At 34.6% G+C, this 24,351-nt stretch overlaps 1 protein-coding gene across 10 annotated transcripts in view; it reads right to left on the reverse strand.

Moving 5' to 3' along the window:
* SYNE1 (spectrin repeat containing nuclear envelope protein 1) overlaps positions 1-24,351 on the reverse strand; it is a 289,372-nt gene that overhangs the window by 171,099 nt on the left and 93,922 nt on the right. For all 10 annotated transcript variants that reach the window (XM_090135604.1, XM_090135609.1, XM_090135608.1 and 7 more), the window contains exons 21-39: positions 23,341-23,499; positions 21,531-21,695; positions 20,807-20,941; positions 19,798-19,956; positions 19,290-19,498; positions 18,914-19,022; positions 17,438-17,602; positions 15,583-15,750; positions 14,822-14,998; positions 13,375-13,515; positions 12,176-12,336; positions 9,458-9,608; positions 6,258-6,485; positions 5,659-5,757; positions 4,319-4,506; positions 4,084-4,207; positions 2,526-2,692; positions 1,208-1,361; positions 277-905 (exon numbers count right to left, since the gene is read on the reverse strand). In XM_090135604.1, the coding sequence (XP_089991730.1) occupies positions 277-905; positions 1,208-1,361; positions 2,526-2,692; positions 4,084-4,207; positions 4,319-4,506; positions 5,659-5,757; positions 6,258-6,485; positions 9,458-9,608; positions 12,176-12,336; positions 13,375-13,515; positions 14,822-14,998; positions 15,583-15,750; positions 17,438-17,602; positions 18,914-19,022; positions 19,290-19,498; positions 19,798-19,956; positions 20,807-20,941; positions 21,531-21,695; positions 23,341-23,499 (3,488 nt within the window). The remainder of the gene's footprint in view (positions 1-276; positions 906-1,207; positions 1,362-2,525; positions 2,693-4,083; positions 4,208-4,318; positions 4,507-5,658; positions 5,758-6,257; positions 6,486-9,457; positions 9,609-12,175; positions 12,337-13,374; positions 13,516-14,821; positions 14,999-15,582; positions 15,751-17,437; positions 17,603-18,913; positions 19,023-19,289; positions 19,499-19,797; positions 19,957-20,806; positions 20,942-21,530; positions 21,696-23,340; positions 23,500-24,351) is intronic.

The following is a 24,351-nucleotide window of genomic DNA, read 5'->3' on the forward strand; positions in this document are numbered from 1 at the left end:
ACATCAGAAAATATTTAGATTAGTATTTTATTACAATAAGTGTTTTGATTCATTCAGCAGTCTTCAATTCTGAATGAAGAAAATCATCTATTTTGTATGGGATTCCTAATGACTGCTGGGAGTTCGGATTCCTTTGAATAAAATAAAGTGACAAAGATTTTCTTGTCTGTTCTTTCAATATGAATGATTTGAGGGACTTGTTGAATGTTGTGCTCATGCTCTTCCTCTATCCAAACACAAAGAAGTACCAATCTCAAGCATTAATATCGTTTTTACCTTTGCTGGAGGGCTTGCAGTGTTGCTTCTCTTAGGCCCTCCTTGTCAGCCTTTTCCTCAGTATCTTCAATACTCTTCAACAGTTCTTCTTTACGTTCCATGAAAGATCTTCTCAAGGTTGCAAGAGCTTCTGCCTCACTCTGTTTTGTTCCGAGCAGGTTTTGAACTGCGTCCAGTTCTAAGTATAGATGGTCCACCACAGCCCTGCAGGAGGTTCTCTGCTCAGAAATCCCATGTTTTAAGTGATACTGGGCCTTAGTAAGTGAACCATCCAAACTGATGGCAATAGATTCCAGTTTGTTAAGAGACTGAATAACATCATGGAGGTCCTTCTCCAGTAATTCTGATTTAGCTTTGTCCATATTTCCTGATTTCTCCACTGTCTGCCTCAGCTGGTGGAGCACTCTTGATGCAGCATTATGGAGCTCCAGGAATACCTGCAGCTGATCCAGAGCCTCTTGCCTTTGGCTAGTTATTTGATTTGCCTCCTGGAAGATCTGAAAGCAATCTTCAGTTTTCCCTTGCAATGTCTGTTGGTCCTCTGGACAGCTGAAAACACACAGTTTATCTACAAGGTCCTTCAGACTTTGTAACTGCTGTTTCTTACTTTCAATTTCCACTGAATGGTTCTATGGGAAAGAAAGAAAATAGGAGGGTTGGGTTTTCTTTTGCAACTGAAGGTTTGGAAAACATTCTATTATTGAATTTGCAAGTAAAACAAGTACTATTTAATGGATTACATAAAGCACAGTTCAGAGTTATAATTTTGTTTCAGTCTGGTCAAATGATAGAAATGTGTATGTGACTGTAACAGAGTATCGGCTTTCAAGGATTGGTAAATAACATTATGATAGTTTAAGATAAATATTTATATTTATCTATATGCATAGTACAATTTGTCTGCCTTTAATATTTACATCCAGAAGTTTACCTTATTGTGAGATGCAGCTAATTCTTGATCAGCTGTGTTTATCTCTGAAGTGGATTGTAGTTCAGCAAGAAACTGCTTAATCCAGTCTGAAAAACTGCACAGGAGTTCATCAAACTGTCCATGCTCAGCAACAAGAGACTGAAGGAAGTTGATCCTATAAGATGTCAGATGTAAAAAGGAAGCACTTGACAAAAAATCATTTCTCAGAATCAAAGTCACAGTAAACTGGACAGCATAAAAATCACTGCCAGGTGGAAGGAAACAGTAATCTACATTACAATTGCTAAGACTGCTGTTTACTTATTTGGGAAGTACCAGTTTATCTTTCCTTTCCTACCATTTCGTTCATATCAACTGTTAGAAGGGCCTCTAAGCAACCAAGATAAGTCCTTCAACTTCTCTTCATAACGGGACTACCCAGCAAAGAGAATGATAGTCAAGACTAAAATTCAGTCCTCAGAGCATGTTTATACTATCTGCAACAGTGTACTTAAGGTAAAAGTCCAAGAATGTAGGCTGAATGCTCAAATTGGACTGAAATAAATGGAGGTTCAGAGGAAGAATATGTCCAGCACCTAGTAAAACTAGGCTTCTAAACCTTGATCTTAAAAAGGCCCTTGCTATCTGACCACTGCACATCTTTCCTTAGAAATCTCTCTACATGATTTTCACATGAATTGATATGTAGAAAATTATTACACTGTAAAATTATTGTATTAATAAAGGATCTAAAAGATGCCAACAACCAGGGCCTGTTATTTAAGTCACTTTGCAAACAGTAAAATGTGTATGTTCATCACCAATCAACTACAATCTAAATATATATTAACATATGTTTTCAAAAGAAGAGACAGTGTTCCTGAGTCGAAGATGAGCCAGAAGCCTAACAATTGAGAATTTATAGTATTTACTGAAGATGAAACATCCAAAATGGGTTTTATAGGACAAAAGTATAGCTTTGCACAAAGTAAATAATACAACTTGAGAAATGGAGAGCAGATATCACATATTCTGGAAGTAATTTAGGAATTTACTTGGGAACACATAATTGAGGAAACAAAACATTAATCCCATTTCCTGCCTCATACTCCTTGTGACAGAAATCCATCAAAAAGCAGGGCGAGGTTATGTCAAAAGACAGCATGATAAATCTGTGAGATTCGCCATGCTCCATTCCTGGAAGCACAGGGCACCCTTAAATCCTTTAATGTTTGTTTTCTTAATGGTTGTACTGTAGAAATAGGTTTCAGAATTGAAATTCATATCCAAAATACGATATTCTCATTTAACACAAAAAAAAATACTCTAAAGCACAAACCTTTTATCAATAGTTTGTGGTAATGCTTTCCACCTCTCATCCAGCTCTTTACATTTTTCTTTCATTTCTTTCACACACTGTTTGGAAGCTGTTGGGAACAGCGACTCATTTAATTGTAATAGGCTCGCATAGATGGAAGCATGAGATTCAAAATCTGCTCGCAAATCCTGGGAAAACAATGGAATGTACAGCATTTTGATTCAATATGACATCATATTATGCCAAATAGCAATAATTACTTTAAAAATAGCTAGGGATTTCCAATACACCACTTTGAGAGAAGTGCATGAGTACATCTAAGTGCTTAGAGGAACTGAGATCTAAGAGAGCATGGGGGTTCTCAATATCTCTTATATAGCTAAATCTTTAATTGTGATTCAGGAGGCATTCTTCAAGTGTTTTTTTTTTTTTTTTTTTTTTTTTTTTTTCCTGCCGTTTTTTGTTTTTATACTTTATGACAAAGTGGAGCATGCAAAATAGCAGTGAGTTTCTTTTATGAACAGAAGATTATTTCTGTGCATTTGGATTCTGGAGCTTTACAGATCTGGTTTTTTTAGTCTGAATGGAATCTGAAAGGCACTAATAATTACCTTTACAGAGCTCTGACTTGGTGGTTCAGCAACACCCCAGCACGGAGGAACAAAACGTTACACCTACCCATATGACTCATTTTGAATATGACCCACAAACATGGCTGGAGAAGCAGACAACTATGCTTGTGAAGGAAGAATAGTCTGTTAGGAGGAAGACTTTCCAAAATATATGTACAGTGGCTGACTCAACCGAACTTGAGGAAAACAGTTATGCCTGCTTTCTCTCATAAATATTAAACATTAGTGGAAGATCATTATATGTAGTTATGAGAGTGCATTAGAGATCCAGGCAGGGCTAAATCATCTTCTCATGCCTGTACGTGTTAATTTGAATGCAGGAGTCTTGAGAAATGCATACATACTCATCTGAAAAGGGAATTTCTCTCTCACTGAGTTACAGTACTCAAGACAAACATATAAATTTAGCATATACTTCTTCTAAAAATGAGAATATTTCCTGGAGAACTTGTCAGCAAATTATGGTATTTTAATTCATTTGGTTTTGGAACATACTTTGAAACCAAACAGTTCAGGGCAATCCCCAGGACAAGAGACATGAACATTCTGGAAAGCATCCAACAAAGGGCCACAGTTATCAAGGGACAAAAGCATCTCTCCTATGAGGAGAGGGTGAGAGAGTTGGGACCAATCAGCCTGGAGAAGAGGAGGCTAAGGGAGCAGAATTGCTTAATAAAGGAATTTTTCTAGAGAAATAACCATCCAGGAAGCAGATCGATATCCCTCTTTGATAAATAATAGGATATATTAGAACATAATTTTTCTTGAGCAGGCATACTGTATTTGCAAATAATATTCTTCCTGTCATTTTCTTGTCTTTGTGGTGCAATATTTCCCTAACATATTTCTAAAGCCCAGAAGCAAGTGACTTTTCAGATGACAGTTGAGCAAATGAATCCTTAAAAAGCTACAGAAATGTGGGGAAATGTATGTTTGTTGAAACATACCTGCAGTGATTGCAGTTCACCTTCCAGCTTAACTCTGTCAGCAGAAACATACTGCTCTGAAGGCCTGGCTGCAGCTTCACACCCTTGCAACCAGATCTGGAAAGCACACAGCTCTTTCTCCTGCCTGAGAAAATCATGTGTGGAGCATTACCAAAGGAGACCCTCGCCTTGGTCTCACAGACTGACTGCAGGAAGGTCTCCGTGTCCATCATAGCAGACATAATAGCTTACTTACTTCTGCCATCGAGCCAGAAGAGTCTCCAGTAACATTTGTTTCTCTTTAGCATTTTCTAATACCTTCTCATATCTCTGCTGTAATGCTGTAACCTCCTGAGCAGCTTTTTCTTTGCTGGCAGCCTTTCGGGCACAGGCTGAGAGAGAGGCCAGTGTGTTGCTCAGTTTTTCCACAGTATGACAAAGGTCCTAATGAACATGTAGAAGAAAGAGAAGTTGCATACATAAATATCAAAGCTACAGTAATGACGTTGGAAAAAATTCTATATTTATACCCATAGTTTGACAAAATGCCACATTTTCCAGACCACAGTCACTTTATATATTACATTTACCTCAAATCTATCCTAGATAAACACATCCCAAGTGTATCAATCACCACAAGCCTGCAGTGGGGAAAGACTTTCTTATAAACAGAGTTAAAGAAAAGCCTGTCAGGAAAGAGAAGTGAGATCTTCTGTACTGGTGTGCAGTGCAGAATGATCATGTAGGACAACTCTCTATCCAAAGCCCCTATAGCATGCTTCAATTTGTACAGGTACAGTAATTACAAATAGTCCCTCCAAACTGAGAGGACAGCAGTCTATGGCATGATAAAGGAAAGACAAGGAATATATACAGTGAACTTCTGTCAGAATGGAAGATAAAGTCTATCTGGCAAGAACATATTACAAACTTATAGAAACAGAAAAGAAAAAAAAAAAAAAGAAAGCTATATGATCTAATGCATAAGAGATTTGGTTTTTTATGTATTCTGAATACCAGTCAATTGTCTCCTTTCTAATTATGATGCACCCAACCAAATGCTCAAACACCAAGAGGTTTCTAGCAGCTCAGATAAAATCTTGTCTGCCAGAACTGTTCGATTTCTGGATTGTCCAAAACAACAACTAAAAAAAACAAACTTCCAGGGCAATTCATTTTTTTAATTTTCTTTGTGTTTTTAATCAGAATTCTCTGTATCAAGACCCAAGTTTCATAAAAATCCTTGAGGAACAATGTATCCCGGATATGTTCATTATCTTTTTTTTCACAGTGCTCTAGATGCATAAAATTAAAAACGAAAACCTGAAGGTTTGAATCATACTTTTAAGGCTTTCCTTTCTCTAGAATGGGGAAAAGCCCTCCAAACATGTTGGAAACAGTGAAAGACTTAGCAGAGAATGCCTGCTAAGAGCCTTCACCAAGTCGGCCCACCCTGACAATCAGCCCCTGTCTCCATCGTGGGCGATGTGACTTCAGGCAGTCCCTGGCCTGGAGGTTTATTGGGGTTTTTGTAAAGAGCTCAGTGTGGCAGCATTTCCCTGACTCGGCGGCAGAAGTCACAGGCCACGTGCTCACCATGCAATCCTGTAGGTCTCCATATGTTGCTGATGATGAAGTGCATGATGTGAGAGGCTCAGCTAACTTAGTTTCAAATTCAGACACTGACTGTTGCACCTAAGAAGAAAAGGATATAAAAACAGTCTGTAAACAGCAAGAAATAGAGTCATGCTTTAAATGACATTTTATCAATATTTAGTGCCAAGAAAATATTAGTCTCTTGTAGTACTGAGTATTTTTTGAAGTTAAAAGATCCAAACTGTGCACAGCTCCTTGGGATTGGGCCAAGATAACGTTCAATTTCCTTATAATGTATAACATATGCATGCTAACAACCTAATTATGGAATTTATAAATATGTGATATCCAGAAAACTCACTTAGATTTTCTAAAAGACAGTGTACATTTTTCAGTGTGTATATATTAATATCTTCCCAAACCTGCCTTTTAAGTCATTCAGAGCAAAAATATACCTACGGAGATCTTGCAATTACTTTAAAAAGCTACTGATGTTCTAGTTCATTCTAGTAAAATATAGCATTTTATATTCAATTTTGGAAAAACAGAACAATTCTATAAAGTGCAGAAAATAAACCATTGGATTTTGTATTTTCTACCTGTTTAAGACTTTCTTCATATATCTTCTGTGCTGATGCTTTCCCTGTGATGGTTCCTTCCAATCTCTGTGCGTGTTCTCTTAGCTCTTCCCAATACCTTTTGATATGAGTCAGTTTGGCTTTAATATGTGCGCATTCTCCAGAAGTAACAAACTGGGTAAATGATTTGGCTTCTTCTTCTAGTTTCGAAATTCCATTTATTTTACCATCTATTTCTGTATTAATAACCTAAAATGTAAAGTAATAGTAAACAAAGAAGTACAATATTTTTTTAACTCTCAGAAATATACTCTATTCTTACTTCTTTCACCTTTGTTATCATTATCCTATATTTAAAAAGAGGAGAGTTCACTGACTTATTGAAAAATCTAGTTATGAAAGTCTTTAATATGCCCTATAAGCTCCCTTTCTTTTTTTCTTAAAATCAGTCTGCCACAAAAAGAGTGCCTATTTTGTTTCCTTTTTTAATTTAAAATGATAGTATGGTATAATAAAATATAAATTAAATTAGATGCTGAGTTAAGGTTAACGTGCTCCCAGGCAGAGGACTAAATAAAGAACTTCACTGCAGTACAAGTTGGATTTTACCGTAAGACCATTGTGACAGTGGCTTTGGTACTTTGCAGTTATTTTCTACGTCCATTGCTAAATGTATAAATACTGACTTTATATTTCACCAGGTCTAAGACATCAATTTCCTCCTGTTGATTTTACTGTAATTTAAAGGGAGACCTGACAGCTACAATATGCAAGAGAGAAACTTCTGGTACTTTTTATTTGGAGGCTGCTTGTTCAGAAAACATCTTAGAACTTGGTGAGGGTTTTTTTTTTTGTTTTGTTTTTTTTTTTTTTTTTTTATGACAGAGTTCTTTTGATTTTTGCTGATGTAGCATGTCCTTGGACCTGTCTTCAAAAAAGCTAAAGAATGTGTATCAGGAACGGAACTGAGGGAGCCTAAATATCTCACTGAAATTGGAAGAGGAACTAGCATTCTCAGACATAACAATATTAAGATGTGTGTGTGTGGGACATCAACCTAAAGCTTTCCTGAAAATTCACCCTCATAGGCACTAAACAGGCCCACTTTCTGGTATAATTGCAGTAAAAGTACAGTGCCTTACTTGACATTAGGCAGCTCAGAAATGGCAACATTCAGAGTCTAGAATTAGTAGGATGACAGTACAGGAAAAAGTATGTGCTTCTGTAACCATTTATAGTGTCCTTTTATGCGATATATTCTGAATTAATTCAGATTATAAAATATCTTTTTTGCATGAGAACATGAAGCTGAAGAAAAATAGTATATTTGCCTATTTCAAGCTGAAATTATCTAACAATGCAGCAGATACAAATTAGGCAGCAGTTATTTACTCCCACACTCTTCTGTTAAATTCACTCAGTTATATAAAAGAAGGTGTATAATTGAGGCCTTCATGCTCTCACTGAGTCTGCCACCAGTTTTCACTCCTTGTGAGAACTGTCATTTTGCCCACCAAGAATTTCAGAGAAACACATAGGTGAAAATCTGGCTCTGCAGACATCACTGGGTTTTGCAAACGATGTCACAAAAAGCAGAATATTACCACTAATATGCATGATAATATGCATGATATTCAGCTGAGCCCCTGCCTTTTTTTTTTAGTCTCTTCATTCAAATGTATCAGAACAAATTATTTTCTCTTCATTTAGCAATTCCTTACTAAAATGCTGTTCATTGAATTATGAACTAAATATGCTGATGAGCATTGTGACACAAACTAATCCATCGGGAAATTTACACTAAAATACAGCAATATCTGCAAAATTAGAGCAGTGCTGATGAAGGAGACCTCAAGCTACGTCCACATATCCGACGTTGTACAACTCATAACTGTTCATAAAATTGCTTTGCTCACCTGTGTTTCAATTATGAACCCTAGATTTTATCAGGGTTTTGTGTCTGTTTACACAAACATTTAAAACAACTACCTTTCAGCCATTTTCATTCTGTTGATATGTTTAAATGAAGAATTGTGCTGGAATATCCAGAAACTTGGAAAACATTGATAGAATTACTGCTTATCTGCTTATATAGGATGGAAGACCTTGTCTGGAGCATTGACCTGAATGTACTAGTGGAGCTTATTTAGGCTCCATTTAGACAGGAAAGAATTGTTACACTGTAGTGCTGTCTTAATATCATTTGATCCCTTTATTTTCTGTCTTTAACATTGGAATCCTATATAGTAACTACTAACAAACAAGAATAGATGACAATGTATACCAGTGGAACTGGAACCACAAGGGAGCTGCTTTTGAGTTTTTGTAGCAATGAAGCAGAAGTTTTAAGCATTGTTTTATTTTTCAATGATAAAATCAATAAACTTAATCGCTTAGTCTATGTGACCTTGTGATCAAATAAAAAAAAAAAATGTCTGTTGGTAAAATCTTTCTATCATACCAAACAATGGGATCTTTTTGAAATACGTAGCATCAAATCTGGTCCATGACTGCAGTAAAGCTGCACAATTTGCACTTTCTGAAGAGTAGGTAGGTCACAAATTAAAGAAAATTGTAGTCTGCAAAGCATATTAAAAAACCTGATCCCATAGAAAGTCACAGCTTCAAGTAGGAACAGTTTCTTAATGGAAGGATATCAAGGCAGACTTTGAAATGGAAATGCTTGGAGACAATATGCACCTTAGTTTGTAACAAGAAACTAAAAGACACAGAATTTAGGACTTTGTAAATATAATTGCAATAAATGGAATATAGATTTGCAAGCTACAAAAGCAATAGTTCCTTTATTAGTTCATAATAAAACATACATAAATCAAGTTATAACTTTAGCTTAAAAGATTAAAATGAAGATCAATATCCATTAGATGATGCATGTTTAATTAAAAAAAAACCACCACCTATACAGACTTTGTATATATGTATCTACTTTTTGCTAAAATAAAGAGTATAAATTCAATATTATTTTAACCATATGCACAAAGACTCCATATCTGTAAACTAATCACTAACAGAGAAGGCAGAAGATTTTTCCTTTAGCTTATGTAAAACGTTACTGCTTGGTATCTTAATATACTAAGCGTGTCATCTTTATATCGTGCTTGTTCTGAAACACATAAAATGTTTGTTCTCCTTCTTGGCTTCTAGCAAAAAGAAAAAGAAAGAACTGTTCTTTAATGCTCTACATAACAAGAACTAATCACCTTGATTTGGCTGATCTGTGTGTCCAAAGGAGATGAAGGTGTTTCCAAAGTTTCCAGTTCTTTTTCTTTTTCAGCTATCCAGGTGGACAGAGCTTCAAAATTTTTGCCAAAATGATCCCACTTGTTTTTCATCATTTCCATTCTTTTAAGACTAAAATTAACCAAATTAATTAGAGAGAATAAACAGTTTAATAAAGTTTCCATATCCTTGCTTGAATAAAAATGTAACTAATTCAGACTACAGGAGGAGCATTTTAAAATATCCTGGCTTTTAGAAGACCAAGATATGCAATTAAATTCAAACTTGGATCTCTTTTAGATGATGCACCTGCAGTCAAACAATTATGTTAGCCATAATGTGGACACCAAAAGGTGAAACAGAATACAATTTCACTGACCAGCTGTATGCAAAGAATTTCATGACAGCAGGAAGTATACCATATAAATCATATAAGTGTGATTTATATGGAACTATATGGAATTTTGATTCTACCAGGCATCTAAAAATAGAGATTACTGTGCACAGATGTTAGTTGACAGAGTCTTTAAATCAATAAAGCAGAAGGGTTATAATGAGTTATATTAGAGAAGTAAATCTTTTTAGCTATGATTGATGGCTTTATTGGACTTGCGTTTTTCTATAACAATCTGCCTATTTTATAGGAAATCCCTTTTTCCTGGGGCAATTATTTGATATTGAGTCAAAGAATCAAGAGATATGACTCAACTACCCCAAAGTGAAAATATAAATATATATGTATATGTATATATATAGGCTTTGAAATATATACATATATATTGGCTTTGAAACATACATTAGAGTTATGTCAAAAAGAGTCTGTATGTGAGTCATTTTTGTATCTTGCAGATAGTAAAACATCCCCAGTTTTTGGTCACAAATAAGAAGTCTAAGTTCCTTACAAGACCTATCATTAACTTCCTGTGTACAAGTTTCTGTTAATTTCTGGCCACTGTAAAGATATCAGTGCTAATATGGGTCCTGCATGGAGTTTTTGTTTCACTGAAAATACAAAAACATCATTAGAAAAGTTTGAATATTACAAAATTCCAAAATACATTTTTCTTCTAAAGATAGCCTTAAAAAACATTCATTTTAAAAGAAGTTTTTATAATCATTTCATTTTTCTCTTAGTAACACTAGAGGAAGCTGAAAGAAAATACGTCATCTAAAATTTGGCCTTGCTATTTTTTCTTTTTTTATTTTCAAATAAATTTCCCTTTTCTGTTTACTGATATCATACACAGCATTTTTATTCAGTTTAAACTATTGGAAAAAGATTTTTATTGATATGAGTTCCAACATAGCTCTTACACACTGATTGTGCGTTCTGCAGATTAACTATAGAGAGTTGTTCATATTCATGTTTTGCAGAAGGGATTTATTTTATTATCTGGTGTACCACAATACAAAATTCTGTATAATCCATACATTCAGCTAAAACTTCTTCCACACTGAGATCAAAAGGGAGTATCAGCATAGCTTTCATTTAGAAGTAGATGGCATTATTTAAAATATTCATTGTTGGAAGGATAAATTTCCTATATAAAAGAAAAAGGACACTAAAATCACACTTTTTTTTTCTGTAACTTTGGAGAAAAAAGATAAAATACTCAGAAATATATGGTAAAATTTGTCTGTAAATCACTCTGATTATTCCATCCTGAAGAGAGTGAAATACAAAAAATAAATCAGACCAACAGCAATTAATAAGTTAATGTTGCAGAGGCTAGTTTTATAACTCTTCTCTGTTCAAAAACTGTGTTTCACACCAGGGAGAAAAATGCAACTATGGAATTCATAGTAGCATGACAATGGTCAATAAGGGAAAAAATGCAAAAACAATAACAATGGCATTGTGTCTCTTGCTCATATACAGATGGGATCCTTGATATTCCACCACAGAGTATCTTCTCAAACTTGTATAGCAAATTAATCTGCACCATAAATCCAGTAAGACAACATAGAATAGGCCTATATTGTCCATCATTTGTGGGTCAGTTCTAAAAATACAAATTTCAAACACACATACAAATGTATGTGTATATTAAAAAAAAGGCAAAAGCTGAAGTATAAGCAGAAGTACAACTTCGAGCTTAATAACTATGAGTTACTTGGGGAAAAAAAAAAGATGAGACTTTAACAAATGCCAAAAGCTACAAATATTTACAGCAGTTAAGAGTATTTTCTTGGAAATTAAACATTATTACTTTAACCATAGTTTGGCAAACGATGCCTTGTTAATTTGTAATGGCAGAAGCAGCTTTTGATATTGTCCATGAAATAAAATCTAGGCATTCAACTAAGATAAAGGCACTTCTTTACATTCATATGGATATAGTGGAAACTGAAAATTGAGAACATGGTGGACATTCTCATACTTGCACTGAGAATTTTTGTTCCCAAAAGATTCAGTATTTGAGAAATGAGATTAATTACTGGGTCTTAAAGATAAGAACTATGACAAGATAAACGCAACTATGGTAGTTTTATAAATAATGTAATACCTAACACAGATTTATTTGCATGTGTTGCAGTTCTGCATTTTGACATATTTGATACTATCATCTTGTAGCTATGCCATGACAAGTTGAAAATGATGGAGCTGATCAAATAAGACAAAATACTAGCAAGAGATTTTAGAGATCTAATACAATCTTATAGTGGAGAATAAACATTAGGACTTGTTAAGAACATACTCTTCTTCTAGAGTAACATCCACTTTTTTCACTTGTTCTTGGATAGATTTTGCCTGCTGCTGCAGGGCTTGTTTGCTCTTTGAACCAAGCTGTATCTCAGAAGAATTCTTCACCAAGTTTTCAGCTTGTACTGCCATGGCTTCACTGTGTTTAGAAAGTTCCTGTAATGATATAAGACAAATTAGCACAACTGTACAGTTTCATATTTACATCAAAATTATTTTTTCTCGTTGTTCGTGGTTGAAAAAAGTTTCGCACTTTTATAAAGTTATAAGTGCCCTAAACATGTATTATGAATGTGTAAATACACAGAAGAAATCTCTAAAGAAGGCTTACCTACCATGTTGCCTTTAAGGTTTGTTTTGTTGTAATTTTTTTTCTTTTTTTAAAGTTTGTTCATTTAAAAAAAAATTATATTGACTAAAATATAGAAAGGGAAATATACTTTCAAAAGATTTTAACTCAACCAATGGAAATTTATCTTATAGCTCTTCAAGAAAATTCTTTATGAACTTCGGAATATTATATGCTTTCAGTAATCATCTTTATTTTATCCTTAGACACTATCCATTACAGACATGTCTTTGTAATATCTTGTAGCTTGTAATTTCTCTTTGTTTACCAACTGTTTTCTGTCATACATGGTAAATGTAAATGGTCAACAAGGTGGATATAATTTTGTATAAACTCCATCAAAGGGTAAAAATGTAAAAGAAATACAGAGCACTCAGGAAAGTCAGTCACTTCTAGCAGTAAATAAAATGGGCTGGGATGATCTTCTCGTATGAAGAGCACCTGGCTTATGGCTTCCTTGTAATGGAAGTCTCTCCTTTGGCTTCTTCAGGCTAGACGAGTGCTAGTTTGCATAAGCCCATGGCTAGCAAAGAGCCATGTATGTCAGAGCTTGATGCTGCTTAGCTTACTATTGTATATGTTTGGTAAACATGAAATGGGAAGCCCCCCAAATCATTTTACCCCCCACATCTATTCACTTTATCTATGGATCTTGAGTAATTCTTCATGATCTTTTCATGAAATAACTGTTTACCTCTGAACAATTTATGCAATCTCTAATCTCTATGGGCAATTTGTACCAGCATTAGCAGTAATCATGCAAAGATTGTATGCAGTGCACTTGGAATGTGTTAACAAAAGAAGCAGGAGGATATCTCAGTTCCTGTATTTCACACAGGGAATACCTTCGTCTGATCCAGTTCTGAGGAGAGGCTTTCTAAACTGCTAAAGTTTAAGATACGTTCAAGTGCACAGCTTGCTTGATTAAGATATTTTACTACTGTTTCTTTGTCTCTTTCAAACTGCTCCCATTTATTTATTGTGACCTAAAAAAAAAGAAAACAAGAAAACAAATGAATGAACAGAAAAGGAACCACAAAACCAAAAAGGACAAACAAGAGAAAAAAATATATCATTTTAAGTTACTAAAGAAGGAAAAAAAAAACAGAAATACCTATCATAAAATAAAACTATTTCTCCTGGAATGCTACCTATTCTACACATGAAAATGTCCTGAACCCAATAAAAGCTTTCATTTTTACACTGATTCACTGATTTTGCACACTTTCTAGGCTGCTAGGAATATTTAAAACATATTTTATATCTAAAACTTACACATCTGAAGGGATGACTGCAGTTGTTTACAGGCGTATGGTGGTAGAAATCAGCATTATATCTAAAAAATTTTCAAGTCTTCGCATGAAAAAAATTACAGTAGAAAGTTATGGAGAAACATAAGGATATATTTTTTTCTTTTTGATCATGTAGAATTTTGACCAACATTTTACTGACTAGCACTTCATTGCCAGTTACAAGAATTATTACAAATTATTTATGACAAAAAAAGAATTAAATATTTCCTTGATTCTGAAATAAAGCACAGCCAAATTAAGATTTTATATTTGGGGAAAAAATGTATTAATAATAAATTACTAGCTAAAGTTATTGATCATGTTTTGCATTTCAACACTGGAAATAGTTTTTATGATTGTAAACATTTATGTGAAGTAGTGGACAGCTACATTCCGATTCTTATTAGGGAAATATAAAGGACAATCTGGATATGGGTGCAAGAAGCTTTAAATTCTAATCCCAGTTTAGTCAGTGATAAGTCATACAGCCCAAAACAATCAATTTTATTTCCCTGTGACTGCTTCTTTCTTCTCTAAATTTAGAATGACAACAAGTATGTGGCAGGGGGGTTGGAGATTCATGATCCTTGAGGTCCCTTCCAACCCTGGCCATTCTGTGATTCTGTGATTCCAGTCAAAGATTGTATTTCTGCAATATCAGATGTTACTACTGTAACATCCAGCCTGAGTACTCCCAGTTAAAGGTCATGGTCATTCAATTAGCTAATTGAGACAGTAATTCACAGATGGCTACTAAAAATGATAGAGAATATTACGATAGAGAATTTGGGACTTTTAAATACTTTCAAACAAAATGTTAATTCTTTATTAAGATGTATATAGCAGCTTCACAATTTTTTTTATGGAGGTACTGATCACAAAGATCCTGAGAATCAAGATTCAGAGGTGAGAAAGTACATCCTGACTATTTGAATATTATTTTTTTAAAAAAGAAGGGAGACTAAAGTAGATGTTTTTATTTTTGTTTTCAAGTACCCACTTGCAATTGCTCTTCACGTTTCTCCATAGTCTGCTGCATGTTCTCCAGTGTTCCTTCTAGCTTTAATAAATCTTCCTGCATTGCACTTGGCAGTCCACCTTCAATCTGCAACTGTTTAGCCTGGAAAATCTGCTGTTGCACACCTTGTCTCTTTGCACGGAGTCTCCTTGTCCTTTGCTAGAAGGATTCATACAGCAATAATGATCAGTCTTTTAATCTTGTTTGGGAAACATATGGAGAAACCACTTTTTGTAGTTTCCAATGTTGTATACAATGAGAACAACGAATTGGAATAAACTGGAAATATTACTTGAGTCTCATATACTCATAAAGTACATGACACAGATTCTGAAAAGTATATATACTTTAAGTGGCATACAAATAGAAAGTGGCAGTATATTGCCACTCATCCAAATGAATGTTCTAGAAGCTGGATAAGTTAAGTAATTGCAGCAGTATCCACAAGTGCATGAATTTGTCATGCATTGTCTGAGTAACAGGTTGAAATCTCAGATTGATCAAAGCAATATATCATCAACCTGCATTAAAAAGCAGTAGAAGGATGCCCGACCTGCATAACTTATTTCTTGATATGTTTTGCTTTATAGAATTACCAGAAAATCACAGTTATTCCTGGTTATGACTCTTGCAAACTTTAATAAAGAGAACTGTGTCATTGCACAAAATATAATTTGGTATTATATACACTCTGCCTTAAAGAAAATAATAAAATGTGGACATTTATGGAGAAATCACTGTACCTGATGATGAAACAGTAGTTGCTGAGCTTGCAATAAACTTTCCGTATCCAGGATCTTTTCAGCTTCTGCTTGGGCTTCCTTAGAGTTGTTGATTAACTCTTCGATTGCACTTTTAACCTCTTCTTTATACTGGACACAATCTCCAACAGTGCCTAATGTTCTTTCAATCTACAATTAATTATAACTTTATGTATTTCACGATAAAAGATACTTCTATATTTTAAATGCACATATGTATTTGGAATAACTTTGTAAAAATATAGTGAATTGTCTAAACTGAAACCACTCTTATCTCCAGAATTCATGGCATACACCTTCAGCTTTACATTGATGAGTGAAATGTAGACTTAAAATGAGACTGTGGAGATCTTTGTCTGTCTTTTTTAGGCATACTCTCTACTACACTGCCAAAAGGCAAAGAGCTGCCTGCGACAACCTCTTGCTGATGATCACTTAGAAAATATGTGCTGTCCTCAGCATTACAAACTGATTCAGATTATGAAAAGCATATGATACTCAATTCACAAAAAAAGTTTATCACCTTTCAGACCTTCTAAAGCAAAGTCTTGGCTAATCACAAATATATTAAAGCCCGCTGTTACCTTGGTTTTACAGACTACAACATGCACGTGGTTTAATTCTCAATCTTAGAATCACAGAATCTTATGAAGAAAATGATATATTTATTCAAGTTATCAGAAAGATCTTCTCTTTTTGTATGACTTAGCTAACCAGTTGTATCTGATTATCAGAAAAGGATACGTCCTGACAGTTTCTGTAATTTAAGATTTTCATAGTATTCTAGGATCTAACAAGCAACTTTCTTTCTATCCTCCCTTACTCTCTTATTTTCCTTCCAGTTACTATTCACTGCAGAAGATCATTCAGACTCCTTGTGGCTTTGACATTTGCAAGAAACAAAAAGCTTAAGTACTTTCTTATTCAAAAATAAGATTTTTTTAAAATAAGTTCTTCCAGTAATTTGGAAATCAGAATGTTGGTTCCCACTGATTTTCCAAACATACTTTTCACACATGGAAGTTCAGAAAAATTTGGTGGAACTTCTACTTATTTAGAAAACCTAAAAGGTCTTCACAAACTGACATTAACTATAGAATTTGAAATCAAATCTTTCTCTATACTGGACTGTTTTCCAAATTGATCTGTTCCGCCTTCTAAGTGAATATTTGCAAGTTTCTCCTAGTCTGTCTTTTTACTGTGAAAGTCATAAAGCAGTAAAGTCACTGAGATCCCACAGAAGTAAAAGGTTTACTGGATTCTGAGAAGTTCTACTTATTGGCCAGAAACTTGTCATGATTTCAGTAGTTCCAGTATCTCATTACCATTCAGACCTCAGGCTTGTGCAGCATTTTTCTGCAAATTCAGTGCATACTTGATATCTTGATTGGAAACTACCTTAGTATTTTCTTTATTGTTTGAGCATAAAAGACACAAATCAATATTAAAATCAAGTTATATATCCAATAGTTGATGGACTCTGCCAATGTTAATTGATTTTAGAAAACTCATCTTTAGAAAAGATGAGTTTAGAAAACTTTTGTCTCTAAAAGTATTGACATTTTGATATTTACTAGCAATATTTACTGACACACTCACATTGTTAAAAACAAACAACAACCATCCAATCAAATAAAAGCAAACATACAAAAAAAGCCAACCAAATATAATGCTGCCAGCAATTTTTTATTGCTAATTGCCCAGAAAACAAATTATTCTTGTTTTTGAAAGTTTGCAGTTTAACTAAAAATACACAGTAGGAAGCTTGTGGAGCCATGATTTATGTCATTTCGTGTGACATTGTAATTGGAGGTTTCTTGTTTTCCTCATACTGTACCTCAGCCAGCAAATCCAGAAGTCCTTTGAAGTCACTGGAAAGTTTATAAAGCTCATCTTCTGTTTTCTTGGCCTCCACATCAGTACATATTTTAGTAATAACTGCAAGTCTAGATTTCAGCCAGCTGTGATTTTCTCCCTCCTTGTTAATATGCTGCCTGATTTCCTACGGAAGAAAAAACCATTTTCTCCAAGTAAATGAAATATTAATGACTGCCATTCATGATATCAGTTCAGAGATTATTAATATAAACATACTATTTTTGCTGCTATCTTGAAACACTAGAAGGGTAGCATTTGAATCCCTGATTTCATTATGTTCCAATCAATGGCTATATTTTTGCTCAATAGACTTTCCAGAGCTACCTCTAATAAAGTAATAGAGGAGTACATTCTCTTTACAAACTAGTACTTTTTACCTATAGAAGACAGATAGATGGTAGATACCGTGTATGTATTTTTCATGTATTGATCAAATCACTTAGTTACAATTTAAACCTTACATAAAGCTTTCTCAAATACAAGCTTCATAAGACATTAAGTTCTCTGTATATTTATTATTATTACTTATTTTAATAGCTATTTTCACTCAATTTTTTTGATGTCTTGATCTCAGTGCTGATAATAGCCTGCTGGCAGGTAAACTGCATGAAAAAAAAAAAAAATCAGACTTCCTGCAGCAGGATTACCTGCTAAGCTAACAGTCTTTCTGGTTTATCAAGGTCACCCTAATTATATCTTTCTGCAGAAACAGAATAACAGAATGGCCTGGGTTGAAAGGGACCTCAAAGATCATGAAATATCCAATCCCACTGCCACAGGCAGGGCCACCAACCTCCACATTTAGGAGGAGAGTTAGCCTTCAAATCTGTTAATGACTTTCACACAACCTGCTATGATATGTGATATTCCTATTTAGGATCCCAGCATGGGCAGGGGGAGGGAGGGAAAACAAACTATGCTAAGTTTTATCTGAAGGACCAGGTCAGAATCTTCAGCTTTTCTATCATTTATCTTACCAATTGCCAATGCAAAAGTGAATGGTAGACTGTCTCTGCCTCCTCTACTATACTACTGTAGAAGAGATGTTTTACTATAGAAGCTTGCCCTAAATGTATGACTGTAATTTGATCCTTCATATCCAGTCCAGAAATTTTGGCTTCTCTTTGTTCAAAACTTTTAACTGTAGATGCAGCAGAAAGAGGTACAATTACTTTATCTGTCTCTGTATTTTGAATGTTCCAAATATACAGTTAAAGGGATCTGTTATTTTCTAAAATAGTAGAAGTAGCCACTTCTGCCACAAATTGTTGCATGTGGAAATTTCTCTCTGGAAATGTAATTCAGGATACCAGGAATCGGTAGAATCTTATCTATGGTCTCCATGCTAAAACAGCTGCACTACTTCATGATATATTTTTATCTAGTCACAGTTTCAATGACAGTAGGTTTGTAAGAATATAAGCCAATGTCTCACCCCAACAGATGATTTAAATTGCTCATATTTAGCAGTATCACTGACACTTTCTTTTATCTTCTTTAGCTCTCTTTCTGTAGATGAAATCCAATTTGCCAATTCAGAAAATCTGAAATAAAACATCACTTAATTCAAAGCAATGAAAAAATTAGACAAAAATGGACACCACTAAATGGTAACCTTTAAATTTATGGCATTAATTATAAAGCCCTCAAAAACCACCATAATATGTGGAATCACTACATTAAGTATAATTATAGGTAACTTGAAGTTAACAACACAGTATTTATCATTCTTTATGTGAATCTATAATGACATTTAGAGGTGTGATCACACGTAAGACACTACCAGAACCATCTAGGAATTGGACTGACACCTGTTTGTATAGCTCTTCCAGATGTCTGAATGTTCTGTTAGTTTTGTGTATGTACTGTCTATCTGAGATTTGAGCTCCTTCAGGATTCGTTGGCTACTTTCCAATGTAGCCCTCACTGGATCAGAAACTGGAAGTTTATGGCACAGTTCTTCAATCCGTTGTAATCTTTTCTCACAGAGATGGTAAGATCCCTTGTCACCAAAGAACAACTGATGGGAGACAAAGCAGAAAATTCAGCAAATATATAAATTGGCAGAATTCATAAAGCTGTCTACATTGTGCTCTAGTCTATACTAAGCTCCTATGTCACACATGCTCTTAACTGAGCTCCTAGGTATTAGCATGAAAGGATCAATTCCAAATGAAACTTTTTGTTGAAGGCTCAAACAATTGATCTAATTTTGTGGTGCGTAGAGTGTCTGATGGCTAGAGCTGGTTAGACCTTCTGTTTATCGTTACATTCAGATGTATTTCTATGACTACCCACTTTCTGGCATATAATTCATACCTTGTGCTCTTCAATCATCCTTTCTTTGCCTTCTCTGGTGAGCACCTTATTCTGTCGAGCTAGTTCAGCTTTGCACTCCTCTACTGTTACCAGGAACTTGCTTTTCTGCACTTCAATCTTCAAATGAATCAAATGATATGGGGCTTCCATTTGAAGATCCTACACCCCCACAGGGGTAATAAACAAGCACAGAGATAAAACAACATACCCGTTACCTCAGTGTGAAGTTACTACAGTTAAATTATCTATTAAAATCTGATATAGAAAACAAAGCATATCCTTGAATGAATATACAGGATTTTCTCAGTATTCATTTAAGAATTACCAATATCTAATGTCTCTTACATATGTGATAAACGCACATGTTTCTGGGACCCAGAATATGTGTATATATATGTACATAAGACCTGTCTCAGAGACATCTTGATCCTTGGCAAAATACTCCAAGTATTCCCTGTATAAGAACAATAAAGCAAATAATAATAGTGAAGCTATTATCACACCTGCTTCCAGAGGTTCCTGTTAGTGTTCCAGTGAGAAACCATTCATCCATTATTCCAGATTTGACCTGCAACATGCTATAGCAGGCAAAAAAAATCCATAGCTTATGGGCAATGCTTATTCTATTCTTAGAGCTTTTGGCAGATGACACTATTTAAACTGATGGAGTGATCTCTTACAAATTTGCTTTCCTAAGGTAGGGAAAATAACTGCAGTCCTATTTCAGCTTAAAGAACAGCTAGCATCTATGCTCAGTGAAGTTTTTCAGTGTAGTTATCAGGGTCTGCATACAGAAGACGACTGCTGGCCATTTGATCTGGCAGTTGGTATTTGTAGATGTAGTTGCAGCTGATTTTGAAAAGCACTTTTTTAATATAATTGGATAAGAAGCCAAAAAATGTAACCTCTTCCTTCATCTTCCTTAATATATATTCAACATAAAGGTCACATGGAAACTTTCCCAGGTCAAGACTTAGAACTTCCAGAGACACTGTTCAATGTCACTCACCTTCCACTGCCTATGGAGTTTCCTCACAGCTTCCTGCAGGCTGTGTTGCTCTTGTTCAGGAAGGATGTCAGTAAGTTCATCACAAGCTTTCAGGAAGGCATTTAGGACTCTCTGATCCAACTGGTTAAAAAATTCCTGAGTTTGAATTGGAAGGTGGAGAGGTGAGAAGATGAAGCCGGTTACTGATACCTGCTAGCATGAAGTTCCCTAATGTACTCCATATGTTTCAAATTTACTTCTGCTATTCAAATGAATTGGAATTTGAGCTACGGAAAACTTCTAGCTATTTATAATCCAGAAAATTAATTAATTCTGGGATGCCTAGACAGTACATTGATACAGGGTTTTAACAAATTAGGTTTTAAAGCCTCTTGCTTAAGTAATGGTTATAATACAGACATGAATATTCATTCATCTGAAAACTCATCAGCTGATGTGTGAGTTGGTCAAAATATAGACTAGTGTTCTCACTCCAAATAGTTCTTCAAAATCAACCCTAACCTTTAAGGGATTCTGCATTCTGCACTTTCTGGTTGCTTACATTCATCAATAAGAGGGATTATTATTTTATTTTTATTTTTTAACTTTTCCTTTTTCAATCTTCGTATTAGTTTGATCTGATCTGTGTAACTTCAACACATGGAAGAAACCCATGACAGTTTTAAAATTAAGTAGTCTTTTTGCACTTAAAAATTTCCATAGAAAAATCAGAGAATTTACTCACGCTATGCTTTCTGAGAAGCTCTTCAGGATTTCCTTTTTCTTTTAAGCAACAATTGGCAATCTGTATCACTTTCTCCAGTTCTGCTCTGGACTCCTCAAATTTCTTCATCAAACGGCTATTTACTTCTATGTTTTTCCTCCAGTCACCAGCTTTCCTGACCATATTCTGAGTTACAAGCAAAGAAAATGAGTCTGCACTTTCTCATTGCTATTTACTGTTTTATGACAAAAATGCATTTACTTGGTGGCACTTTTGCTGATTCAATCCATTCAGAAATTCTTCTTTTGCCCCTTTCATGCCTGCATTTTCCCAATTCTACCACCTTCACATAGATTCACGTTATCTTCAATTCTAATAAAATGGATAGCTATCTGATGTAGATGTGTGTGATACTTTCAAAATGCCTATACCATTTGGCTAGTATTTCTCCCTTAAATGTAAATTGTAAATGTCAATTTCTTTCAAACATTTAAACATTTGTCATTGCACTTTTCCTGGCAGCACACTACACTCTTCTGCATCAACCTCAGCTTAAAAGAGGGGAAAAGGGAAAGAATAAAGATGGTTTAACCTACAGATCCAACCACTTCCACACTACAGAACTTTTGACTTGGAGGAAGTTCACAGTAATTACACTAGTAGGCCACATGTGCATCCAGATAGAAAGGTGCTTAATACAGACAGGAAAGCTTTGTGATTTAGTTTCTACTCCTCCTCCTCTTGTTTTGAAAACTTAGTCACATTGCATTAGTGAATCAAGTAATAAAATTTAAAAGGAAAAACAAAACATTCACTATTTCAGCTGCACCAAGGTAAATCCAGCACTTCATACCAACCACAGACTTTATTTTCTCACCAATTACTCATCCCAGTGTTAGAAGTTGTAACAGTTTTACCCAGTGAGCTAATCAAATTCTTAGCTGTCAATTTAAATATCTTGCTAAGACTTCTTAAAGGTTACAGATAACTTTGTTTATAATATTAGAATCATGTAAGAATGCAGTTTTTATGTGAGTAAAAGCCTGTTTCTGAATTCATGCGTTTTTATATATGTGTATGCTGAGAGATAAATCATGGTTCATCCTTACAGAACCAGAATAATTAATGTTTAACGTGGTAAATTTCTGAAAGCACAACTGTATCCACCTCTGTAAACATAACTTAAATAATTTCTAAATTGTAAAAAAAAAAATAAAAAAAAATGTGAATCTTTAATGACAGCTTCCGAAATACAACAAACTTTAAAAACTACCTCTCAGGGACAACTCCTTACTGACACAGATAATTTCCTTTAGCTGGACATTCATATAGAACCCTACATCTGGAGATCTAAACCCAAGACATCAGTGAGGATCATTCTGAACTGGGTCTAAGTAGCCCATAAAATATCACTATTACTAGTAACAAAATACAAATATAAAGGCAAAGGGGACCCTAGGCCATTCTATGCATTTCTTACATTAGAAAATGTGTATATGTATTTGCAACTTCATCTTCAGAATCTACATCATTTTCTGAGAAAACACAAAGCCCCAGAGAAGTAATAGCAACAGCCAGACTTTCTGTCTTCCATGCTTTGTGTAAAGGGAAAGTATATGAATATAAGAGCAAGTAATTAGTCAAGGCAAGAAAGTCAGGGGAAATAAAAAATGGTGTAGGAGCTCATGGGTGGAAGACAACACTCAGCTCCCTGACCACCTACTACCAATAGAGCTACAGAACAATGAAATATTGATTTGGGAAGATGCATCAGCTGCACATGAATAAGGCTTCAAAAATCATATTTCACACTGAAGTGTGAAGTAATTACCTGAAAAGTAATCTGAACTTGTGTAACTTTCTTCTGAAATGTTGAGTGTTGGAAATGCTGTAACATTTCACTAGAAGCCACGCACTGCAGGATACTCTGACTATTTCTCTCAACGAGGGACAAAGCTTTCTTGCAGTTTTCTTGATAAGCTACCAAATCCTGAAAGAAAGAAACATATATCCACCCTGGCCAGGAACAAAGGAGAGAAAAGTTTGGCAAAATAACAGGAAGATCTTTTTTTAAGAATAAGAACAAAAGGGACAAAGTCAAAGCACCAAAAAAAAAAAAAAAAAAAAAAAAGATTTTACAAAATGTTCGCTGGAATAACACAAGACAGATTAGTCTTTCCATATATGCAGAGTTCCACACATAAATAGATTTCTATCTGTTAAAAAAAATAAATAAATACATAGACATGTACCGAAGCCATTGGGACAGCTTTTGGAGAATACAGGTCAGTACATAAGTATGTGACAACTTTTATGGGATGTTTGATTTACTGTGCAATTCTTAGTTGGCCACAGTAAAAATGGACATAAAGAATGACAAATCTTAACAGCAGATTAACCTTGCCTTTCAACAAATTAATCTTTTCTATCAGCTATTGGATTTAAAATTTTATTACAAACAGCGTAAGTAATAAGAATTAGACATAGGAAAAAAAAAAGAGAAAAACACATGAATTTTTACAGTCTGAAAAAAAGAAATTAAAAACCTTGTGGTGAGGAAACTGTTCTGTTGAAAGAACACTATTCCTCAGCACAAATTTCTGTTTAACCTGTTCAGCAGAAGTCAGTATCCTTCATAGGTTGGAGTAGATTTCAGTTATTTGATGGTAAATAACTGCAGAGGAAACATGTAATTTTATCACAACATTCTGGGTTTGGACAACTTTCAGAAGTAGAGGAAAGGAAGCTACTTTGTAAACAGCAGATGGGATATGTCAGTAACATGGTGTTCATATATAGAAGAGAAGAATGAACAGTGAAGCACACCAGATCTTTTTTTTTT

Source organism: Phasianus colchicus, chromosome 2 (assembly GCF_987193195.1).
Source record: "Phasianus colchicus chromosome 2, bPhaCol1.hap1.1, whole genome shotgun sequence".
Taxonomy (NCBI): Eukaryota; Metazoa; Chordata; class Aves; order Galliformes; family Phasianidae; genus Phasianus; species Phasianus colchicus.